This window comes from Triticum aestivum, chromosome 1D (genome assembly GCF_018294505.1).
Source record: "Triticum aestivum cultivar Chinese Spring chromosome 1D, IWGSC CS RefSeq v2.1, whole genome shotgun sequence".
In the NCBI taxonomy this organism is placed as follows: Eukaryota; Viridiplantae; Streptophyta; class Magnoliopsida; order Poales; family Poaceae; genus Triticum; species Triticum aestivum.
Genome location: NC_057796.1, coordinates 177,660,761 through 177,671,652, shown reverse-complemented (window position 1 = coordinate 177,671,652; position 10,892 = coordinate 177,660,761). Strand labels below are relative to the sequence as shown.

Genomic DNA, 10,892 nt, shown 5'->3' with positions numbered 1-10,892 from the left:
TTGAGAGAAGCCACTAGTGAAATCTACGCCCCCCCGGTCTCTTCTTTATTATATTTGCCTTCACGATCTATTTTTATTTGCTTTTATTTTCAGATCTATTAATTCAAAAATACAAAAATATCTTGCTGAAATTTATTATTATTATTTTTATCTCGTGTTTGGGAAATATCTTGCTGAAATATCTTGCAGTAATTTGTTCCCGCGAGATCTATTTATCCAATCTACTACAATTTTACCTATGTTTTTACCCGTGAGGGATTGACAACCCCTCTCTTATGTCGGGTTGCAAGTATTTGTTCTTTGTGTGCATGAGCCATTTGCGTGGTGTTGCGTGGTTCTCCTACTGGTTCGATAACCTTGGTCTCATCACTGAGGGAAATATCTACCGTAGCTGTGCTGCATCATCCCTTCCTCTTTTGGGAAATACCGACGTAGTTCAAGCCGCATCAGCCACACATATGTAAAGATTGGTATTCTGACGTTCATGCTTCTACTCCCAAGTCAAGGAACTTCCAGACATGCCATCGGCAATTTTGAGAAATGTCAAGAGAAGAGAGCTCTCACCAGCAGCAGCAACCATTGATAGGCTTGCAGAAGCAGGGGAAGAAGCATGGACGACGTCAACATGAGGGGTGAAGAAGACTGCCGGGGTACGAGACGAAGTGGATGCCGTCGAGATGAACTGGACGCCGTACTGCCCCTGGCCTGTCGCCATGAACAAGACGGAGAAGAAGGGCCGCAGACTGAAAAGGCGGTGACTTGCTCGACTGTGAAGGCAGGACACTAGAGGGCAAGCAGTGGTAGTAGCGCTCTTCTACACGCCGCCGCCGCCAGCCGCCTCCAGGACATGAGCGTCGCCGCCAGCCGCCTCCAGGACATGAGCGTTGCCGCCAATCGCCTCCAGGAAATGAGTGCCGCCGCCAGAGCTGCAAATCGCGTGCTTTGCAGAGAAAGGGATCCCTTTCCTCTCGATCTCCCTCCTCGTTGGGGTCAGGTTGGTGCGGACAAAGAAAGGCGGCGAGATGAGGGGGAGAAGCGCGTGGCGAGGCGACAGAGCAGGCGGCCGGAGGAGAGAATGTCATCGTCGCCGAATCGAGCAGGAGAGGATGGGGGGAAGCCGTGCGGGCTGCTTCGTTTGTCAGAAGAAACTGGAGGTAGTTTTCGCAAAATGTTATCCACAACAATCTCTTTTGGACGGAGTGAGTTTTTACACCGGTTGCAACGCATTCGCAATTATCTAATCATTTAAAAAAAGTTCCCTACCCAAAACCTTCCGGGCCCCACCAACTCTAAACCCCAAACCCTCTCCCTCCTGCTCCGGCGTCGCCACCCACGAGCTCCACGCCTCCGCCGACGGGGCGCTGACCGCGCCGCCGGCCGCTGATTGAAGGTACCCTCCCCTTCCCCGCTCTCGCCCCTCTCGAGTCCGTGGGGCGCGTCCTCTGATTGGCATGGCTAGCGCAGCAGGCCTACAGGGCGCTACGGTGTGGTCTCGGTTTCCTCGCGGGAATCACAGAGCTCCGTTCTGGGGGACGAGTCGCCGAAGGTCGGCTTAGTTGCAAGATTCTGATGCCAGAAGGAGGCCCCTTGTTTGGTATAATCGTTGGCTTTAGAGTGTGGGGTTTTAAGCTTGTTCCCATAGGATTCTCAAAAAAGCTTGTTCCCATAGTGCTGGCACGCTGCTGCTTGAGATCGAGCTGTGTTAGACCTTCTGTGACCCATTTATTCCTAGATTGTTTTTTATGGTTGTGCTTTTCTATCTGTGCTAGTGGGAATGTGTGAAATGCACAAGTTTTTTCAGTATTGTATTTGTCTTTATCATACGGGATGAGCCGACGTTCTGAGAGACCGACGTAGATAACTTGTGTAATTCTGCAATTTCTTCGGCTATTCACTTGTTGCCAGATGCAACGATTTGCAACCCGATAGAAATTCACAACACCACACACTTGCGTAAGGATCCTCCGAGCACAAGCAGTTCCTAGTTCCCAGCGGAACAACAGATGACGCCCGAATTTTCAGTAGCAAATGCACCCTGTTGAAATGAACTTGGTGTATAGGAATTCAGATGAATGTTTGCGCAGTTCTCTGGAGTTTTACAATAGTCTTAAACGTGGTCTGACCTCCAAACGTGGTCTAACTCATATGATTCTGTTTGGAAACTCAGATAGCACTGACGTACTCTTTTGAAGATACCTACTCGATCTCTTCGAATCAAAGGCTGGCAGCATACAGTTTGGAAAGCACGCAGATCCAGCTTTCCAAATTGTATTTTTTTAGGGGATCCAAATTGTATTTATTTGCCTTATTTGAAGCACGCATACACATTCTGCACCTATTTCAATTTTGGACTTTCTGGCAGTCAATCCGAATCTGAAAGGGAATATCGTTCCATCTTGTGTTTTCTTCATTTGATGATGGCACCACTCCCCCCCCCCCCCCCCATGCCTCCTCGTGCACACCTTATTGTTAGATGTCAACATGTTCCACTCCTTGCTCATGTTCTCCGATGCCTCGAACCTAATCATGCAAAGATACAGGGATTTAGGCAGTATAAAGTCCTCATCATTTAAATTGTCAAAATCAATTAAGAGAGAATTCACCTGTTGTGATAGTAACTTAGCACGCAGGGGCGTACCCAGGTTCAACCATAGGGGTGCACAGGACACCGTGTCCAAGAAATTTCCTTGCTATATGCCATGCATAGTACAGTGTGTGACACCCCATATTTAAGTGTGGAAAATGAGTGATTTACATGTGAGACACCAGGTCTTTTTTTCGCTGGGTCCACTCCTGTTGGCACGCGCTCTTGTTATTGGTCCAATACATGGATCATTAAGTTTATTTGAGTAGTGACTTGATCAGCAACATGAGAAGATGGTAAAGAGCTAGGGATGCCCTCATCACTTTATGTTGTGATGCTTCAGTGCTACTGGGAATAGCTAAAGTGCACACAGTTTTTCACTATTGTATTTGTCTATCTGTTGTGATGCTTCAGTGCTTGGTGGAAATGACTGAGATGCAGAGAAATTCAACAGAGCGGTGGGTTACTCAAATGGTCAGAAAATCTCATAAGGAAGCTCTCAGGACTGTTACGGGACAAGACATTACTGATGATGTAGGCCCTGGTGACGATACCACTTGCTCTGCTGGTGAAAATAGGTACCCTGATTGGCCTGGAACTACAGTCTTCAGGATGCTAATTTCTGCTACAAAGCTCGGTCTGATAATTGGTTACAAAGGAGAGAGGGTTAGAAGACTGTGCGAGGAAACAAAAGCATGTATCCGTATATTAGGTGGTCATCTTGCGGGGGCAGAAAGAGCTGTAAGTTGTTGATTGAACAGATATCTTGTTTCTACTCTGTACTTTTTGATCAACCTAAGGATTTAACCTAATTAATTGGAAAACACACCTTTGTATTCTTTTTATGTCTAAAATATGGTAGAATTTTCTTAATTGTTGACATAGGTGTTCGTTGTCCATATATACCTTGCGTTATTTTCCGTTGCAACCAAGCCTTTTTTTTGGATATTTAGACCTGTTTACAGTAAATTTCTGGCCCCATCTGTCTTGGCTTAACAATCAACTAGTAATTCACATGGAGATGTGGACATTATTTTCTCAGCATGCTGTGTTAACACTCTAGTATGTTGCACTCTAGCAGGGAGCTGGCTGCTACAGACTTAATAGTTCTTTAACTTAATGCTTAGTATTCCATCAATGCTGCATCTTGCCTTTTTTGGGTTTTATACCACACATTCTTTACTTATTTTCCTTTCTTAGTGTATATCAGCATATGGAAGAAGGCATGTTTTGCAATACAGTGGTCCTAAAGCCGATGGACTTCAGTTTATGGAAAGGAGACATGATTCGTCTTTCAGTTGTCCTAAAAAATTATTTCATCTTTTTCATTGAAAGGTTATCATTTTCGCAAAGGAGCAACCAGATGAATTAATACCTCCAGCCATGGATGCACTATTGAGAGTATTTCAGCACATAATTTATGATGATGGCTTAAACATGGGGTCTGATAGTACAGTTGTGGCACGGATCCTTATACCAAGTGAACAGGCAGTGAGCCTTATTGGGGAGCAAGGTTTGATGATATATTCTATCGAGGAAGCTTCCAAAACTAACATTTATGTCCTTGGTATGTTATTTTTTCTGGTCTACCTGTAAGCTCGCTTATCCACATCCACTGCTTCCTTGTATCCATATCATTGATTTGTCATAATGTACTAGTATACATGTGATTCTGTGGATGATATACACTTATGGAGTTAAACTGTTAATGTCTGTCAATAAGGAACATGAATTGTGGCTTAGTTACTTAGTTTGCTTGGCATCTCTCTTGGCACAAAGCTGAAATTTGGAAAACATATGATGTTTTGTTGCTTTTACATTAGTATATTTTCTCAAACAAGGTTGCATGTGTCAATCATAGGCTGAAAAGCAGCTCTGAAATGTTGTGTAGCTGTAGTAATGGTTTGTGCCTTAATCATGTATATGTGTGCTACTTGAAAATGTTGGGCTTGCTTCCCTATTAGTTTGGTTATGGAGAAATCAGTCAAGTTGCTACTGCTGAAGGCAGAAGAAGATAGTTCAATAAATGTAGACCAAGAAGCTGCTTATATAATTTGCACCTGTATTCATCTACATGTAGAGGGTTTCGATAGAGTACAATATGTACTTCGAATTCTAAGTCCTACCAACCATCCAATCATGTATCCTTTGATTTTTCTGCAACTGATTTGCTTGACTTGTGTGTTAGTACTGTAGTCATATGCACCTATCACCAAAAGATTGCCCATGAATGCTACGACAGGAAACTGTTTCGACAATGAGTTCACTAAATAAGAGAATGCATCATCTGTTAAAAATGAGATGAATTAAGTTTTCCACTGCATCCATCATTTAGCCAAAAGTGGGTTTCACCCTTATGCCGAGCTCACTTTTATTTTAACAGAAAGTTGCTATTACCTCGAGTTACTATCTTTTCGATACGATGATAAGCAGTTTCAGTATGCCATTCTTTCAGTTGATGTCCTTCGGATTATATACTATCTTTTTAAAATTGAACTAAAACCACGTCACTTATTTATGAACGGTTTATTCGGTGGTTATTCTGGGGTTTATTGTTCCAGCATCCAGTGTCCTTTAGCCAGTATGTCATTCCTTGCGTGCTTTGACCATGCAGATTGTGACTTGCCGCCTGTTGCACTTGAAGAAGATAGGATTGTTGAAATATGGGGACAACCTGCACGCGTGCGGAAGGCTTTGGAACTTGTTGCTTCTCATTTGAGGAAGTACCTGGTTGATCGAAGTGTTATCCCATTGTTTGACCCTCATGTAAGTACTTGCCACTGTTTTGAACATTACTCTTGTAACAGCCATCGAAAGTTATAGTATATTCTTTAAGGGTGGGAAGTGGTAGTGGATAATCCGAAATATCTGACAATTGTATTCGAGAAAATGCATATTCGTATCCGAAAAATCCACGTCCAAACTAAAATGGAAATGGAAGATATCCGGGTTTATTTTTTACAAATACAAATACAAATGTGGTACTGGATTTTGGCACAAATATGGATTTGGAAGTGGATATATCTGTATCCGAATAAAATTCCGTGAGCTAATTTAAGCAATTCTAGCCTCAATATGCGAATTATCCAATATAAAAGCCTAATAAGTTGTCAAAGTTACTTTTTGTATGATTAAACTTAAAAAGTATTATGCATTATAGTAGCATTTGTTCATTAACATGTCTACCATTAACTTATTATGTGTTTCAAATTGATTATTTTGTGTCACATAGCTATTGACTCATTTCGTTTAACTAATGCGTCACTACTATTCTTTTCTGTTCTGAATTGAGTAAACATCCGATATGCCTCCGTATTCGAGTAACATCTGATCCGCATTCGTATCCGTAACATCCGTATTTGCATTCGTATTTGTTCTGAAAATATGAAAATCGAAGTGTTAAGAGGACTATCCGATCCGTTGCCACCGCTTTCTACCCTACCCAATATTTGATTCAGAGGAACTCTTATATCTTCAGGTGCCTTTGTCGATGTTACACGTGGAAATGCCCCAATGTCATTACAGTGACCATCCTGAGGGAATGCCCCCGCTTTACTACAGTGATCATCCCGAAGGCCGTCTAGAAGCAGTTAGTCCACTCTGCCATTCCGACGATCATCAGCGTGAACCCCAATGGACTGAAACTTACTACACGAGATGCAGGAATCCTGTCGAAGTTCCTACCTCTTTTGGAAGATATCGATCAGTTACACCTCCACACCATGGTATAAGTGCGTATGGACAAGAAACATCTTCACCACCCAAGGGAACATACCTATCAGCTCCTATTGAATTAGGTTCACACCACAACCTGACAGCATATGAATTATTACGAGCAACTTCACCAATCGGTGCATCAGCTACTGTTGAAAGAATACGCTCCCTTATATCTGTGCATGGCCACCAAGCACATCCACTGAGGAAGACATGTCAATCAGCTACAATGGGAAAACGTCCACACCTGGGAATATCATTATATGGAAGTAAATCTCATACCAGCAGGGTATCTCCATCCGCAGCTGCTGATCTACCGACACCTCGTGGTATGTCTGAATATGAACTGCAAGCATCTCAATCATTGAGGATGTATCCACCAGCTACTGTGGAAAACCTTCTGCACTGTCGTGTGTCTGCGTGTGGCCCAGAAGCACCTTTGCATGTGCCTGTGCGTCCATTAACTAGTAAATCACCAGCAATCACTGCACAGGTTTGTATAGTTTGTGTTGAGTTTCTAAGCTTACCTACATGTTTTGTTTTTCTTCACAACAATAATTAGTATATGTTTGTGATGGTGGATTATTTGACAATTGACAGGTTACTGAAAAGATGCAAGTTCCAATTATCTATGCTGAAGCCGTGATTGGCCCGACTGGTGCAAGAATTGATTACATTCGCCGCGCTAGCAGATCGAGCATCTTGATAAACGATTTGGAGGAGGATGCAATGTCTATTGAAATCAATGGAAGTTCTGCAACAGATGTTCAGACTGCAGAGCAACTGATAAAGGTAACAGTGACTACTTCTCTAAGAAATTGTACTTCTGTTAAGTAACAGCTGTATCTTTTAGGTAAGACTTCATCTTGTTATGGTAGGGAAATACTTGTGGTTGACTCAATGGTTGTGTATGTAAAGCATAACGTGCTGCTTCCAATCCTTTGTCTGCTGAAAAACTGAAAATTACTTCTCTTAATTGGATGCCTGTGTTTGGTGTCTACTGTCTAGAGCTCAGCCAGTCCTCTTGATCACAGCCTATCTGAGAATAGAAGCCATGCTAGTTTTCTTCAAATCCTTACTGACCGGTTTGAATGCATGGCTAAACAGGCCCGGTGACTACTTTTGGTAGACTATTTCTTCAACTAAACTGGTTTCTTTCGGGTAAATTGGTTCAGATGCAGTGTCGGTTTTAGATAACATCAACAAATTTCTCCACCTCTTTTGTTATCTCTAGAGTATATTCCTTAATAGTTTGTTTCAGCTATGCTTTTCCACTACTCTTTGTAGTTGATGTTTGGAATTAGAACTTTGGCATTAGAAACAGATCATTATTTTTGAATTGTGACCATTATAATAAAATGGTTTTGGCTCCAATTTACTTGTTTTTCTATCACATCTTGCCTTTTGCTCTGTAGTGTCCTACTACTGTTATGTTGGGACTCCAAAATGTGTTGCTTTTGCATCACATTTTGCCTTACAAACATCATTGTTGGCCTTCTGCTCCCCTGACGACTGTGTTCCTTTCCAGAACTTCATGGCCGAAGCTGCCGCTGCTTCCCCTGGTCATAAGTTTGACTCCATTCCATCATATTTGCCTGCACCAAGATCTCCTCAACCTGATATTCTAAGGACTTCGTACATTGAGAAAGAAAGTGGTGTGGCAGAGCAGCGGCTGCAAACGATTTACTGAAAATTCCCAAGCTTCAATTCTGCACATACTCCCGATACAGGAAATTCCGTGAGAGTATATTCACCAAAAGTTTTGATACTCGTCCTGAGATGGTCCTATTTTTCCTTCCGAGATTCGTTGTGAGAATTGTATCTAAACTGTGTGCTATCTGTGAGTGGCAGAGTTTTTGCTACAGGACTAGACAGCTTGGTTAATTTGGATGTATACGCTAATAGAAGTGCCATTGTCCAAGCATTGGACCGTGGGCTGTTCGCAGACTCGGTCGTGGGCCTCAGCCCAGGCCCAACTACCCGAGGGCTTATATAGCCGACACACTCACTCCCTCCTCGTGCAACCCTAGCCGTCATCTACTGTTTCTCTCACTGTGCTGCTTCCAACGATTACATTCAGACGACCGCGTGCACGATTGGTGGGGAGAGTAGGTGCCTCCGGAATCCCGTCCTTCAAGATCTTGTCCGGGAGAAGGACGATAAGGTTTTTTGGGGAGTGTCTTGGCGTGACTGCTCCCGATCTGCCCCCGTCTCCATCCTCCTCTGCTTCTACTACTTCCTCTGCATAGACCCCATGGCCGCCGCCGTCAAGAAGAAGGCCACATATGATGCCGAGACTGCTGCTGCCTTCGCCGTGTTGCCTGGCCAATCGGGGGGTATGACTTGTTCATCCCCTATTTACTTGTTCATCTACCAGCCGTATATGCAATGTTCATAGATGTTTCAGTTCTACGTATTGTACATGCTCAAATGCTTAGGTATTGGTATAAGTTGCATACCACGATTGCCATGTCTATTATCTACTCGTGGATTAGATTAATCGAAAAAGTGCTAATATTTCCAACAATCTAGAAACCTTATTTTAGTCACTTTTCGATTCAAGGGTTTGTCGCTACATTGAAGCCGACCCCGTTTACGTGGACGCATTCCAAGTGTTGGTAGACAAAGACCAGCTTGTGGCTCATAGCTATGAACGTGTTCTGGGTTAGTGGTGTGATTCCTAGTGAAACGATTGATCCTGAAAAGGATAAGGCGTTCAGCAAAGCAACCACTATTTTTGCGGGAGCCGTTCTTGGTGTGATTGAAGACAAGTTGGTTAACGCATATATTCATACGTGGGTCATCAAAAACTTGTGGGATGCGCTCGAAGGTAAGTTCGACGCAATCAATGCTCCAAGCAAACTATATGCTATGGAGCAGTTCCATGATTACAGGATGGTTGATAACCGTCTTATTTTGGACCAGGCTCATGAGATGTAATGCAACGCTAAGGAGCTGGAGCTCCTGAAGTGTGGGTTGCCGGACAAGTTTGTTACGAGTTGCATTATTGCAAAACTCCCTCCTGGATGGAGGAACTTTGCTACTTCTATCAAGCACTTGAGATGTGAATTCTCTGTTGAGAATGTCACTGGCCATCTAAGTGTTGAGAAGAAATCGAGAACAAAGGACTCACACATTAAAGGGGCAGAGGGTTCTTCTAGCGCCAATGTGGTGCAAAAGAATTTCCACAAGTTCGAGGAAAAGAACATTGTCCAGCAGAATACTACCTTCAAGAAGAAGGGCAAGAAGAGAGATAAAAAGAAAGATGGCCGATTTACTTGTGGTTCAGAGGAGCATTGGGCAAACAAGTGCCCAAACAAGTATAAGACATGACATAACTCTAAGTTTGTCAATGTGACCAGGAGCAACAATTATAGTGGGTCAATTGGGTATGGTAATTTGTGTACCATACTTTTAGTTTGTCAGTCCACCGATTGGTGGGTTGACACAGAGGCCAATATTCATGTGTGTGTGCTGATGTGTCTTTGTTCTCTTCTTACCAGGTCGCACGAGATTGTTTCGATCTGATGGGGAATGACTCGTATGCTTCTATTCATGATGTTGACACGGTTGATCTGAAGTTTACTTCGGCAAAGATCATGGAACTGAAGAACGTGCAACATGTCCCCGCCATCAAGAAGAATCTCGTTATGACTCTTCTATGTAAAGAAGGTTTAATTTTAGTATTCGATTCAAATGAAGTAGTTGTATCTCGGTATGGACTATTTGTTGGAAAAGGATATGATTACGGAGTTTTGTTCCACCTTCCCCTAGCAGATTTATGTAATAAAGTTGTGGACCAAATTCATTCTAGTGTGAACGAATATGAGGTTTGACATTCACGTCTTTGTCACATTAATTTCGGTTGTATTAGGCGGCTAGCCAAGATGGCTTTAATCCCGATTTTCATTTTAGCCAAAGGCTCTAAGTGCCATGTGTGTGTGCAAGCTAATAAACCTCGCAAGCCTCATAAGGTTGCGAAGGAGAGACACTTGGCACCACTAGAGCTCATACATTCAGATCTTTGTGAGATAAATGATGTGTTAACTAAAGGTGGAAAGAAATATTTCATGGCGCCGATTGATGATTCCACTAGATTCTGCTATATGTATTTGTTAAATACTAAGGATGAGACTCTACACTACTTTCAAATCTACAAAGCAGAAGTTGAGAACCAACTTGAAAAGGAAACAAAACGAGTTTGGTCTGATCATGGTGGAGAGTACCTCTCTAATGAGTTTGATTTATTCTGTGCGGAATATGGTATTATTCATGAGAGGATGCTTCCCTATTCACCCTAGTCAAACGGGGTTGTCGAACGGTGAAAGAGCATGGTGCCCCATGTTTGATTTTGATAATTGATGACAATCCCTATGGACTAATGGTTGCCTTGAGTTATATTTGTAGGGTTTGTCCATAGGCATTGCTTGAAGATCATATGTAGGTTTCAAGGTTATTAGAAGAAGATCATGTGTTGAGCAAGGTGTTATTTAAGAATTTATCCAAAGATTGGTCATGTGAGAGTTGAGCCTATTGCAAGCATGTGTTGAAGAAGAAGATTTTGTGAACACTCATGTTTATCTTCAAGACATCA

General features: G+C 42.7%; 1 protein-coding gene across 2 annotated transcripts; it reads left to right on the top strand.

Annotated features, from left to right (window-relative positions):
* The first annotated feature begins 1,254 nt into the window (after positions 1-1,254).
* Positions 1,255-10,170, top strand: LOC123180875 (RNA-binding KH domain-containing protein PEPPER). 2 transcript variants are annotated; one of them, XM_044593044.1, is made up of 7 exons: positions 1,255-1,390; positions 2,999-3,325; positions 3,920-4,151; positions 5,199-5,350; positions 6,063-6,791; positions 6,899-7,090; positions 9,802-10,170. In XM_044593044.1, the coding sequence occupies exons 2-7, from the start codon at positions 3,011-3,013 to the stop codon at positions 10,132-10,134; spliced, it is 1,953 nt and encodes a 650-aa protein (XP_044448979.1). In that variant the 5' UTR covers positions 1,255-1,390; positions 2,999-3,010; the 3' UTR covers positions 10,135-10,170. The 2 variants fall into 2 exon arrangements, with proteins under 2 accessions (XP_044448979.1, XP_044448980.1); XM_044593045.1 differs by lacking the exon at positions 9,802-10,170 and adding an exon at positions 7,827-8,162.
* Positions 10,171-10,892: the final 722 nt, after the last annotated feature.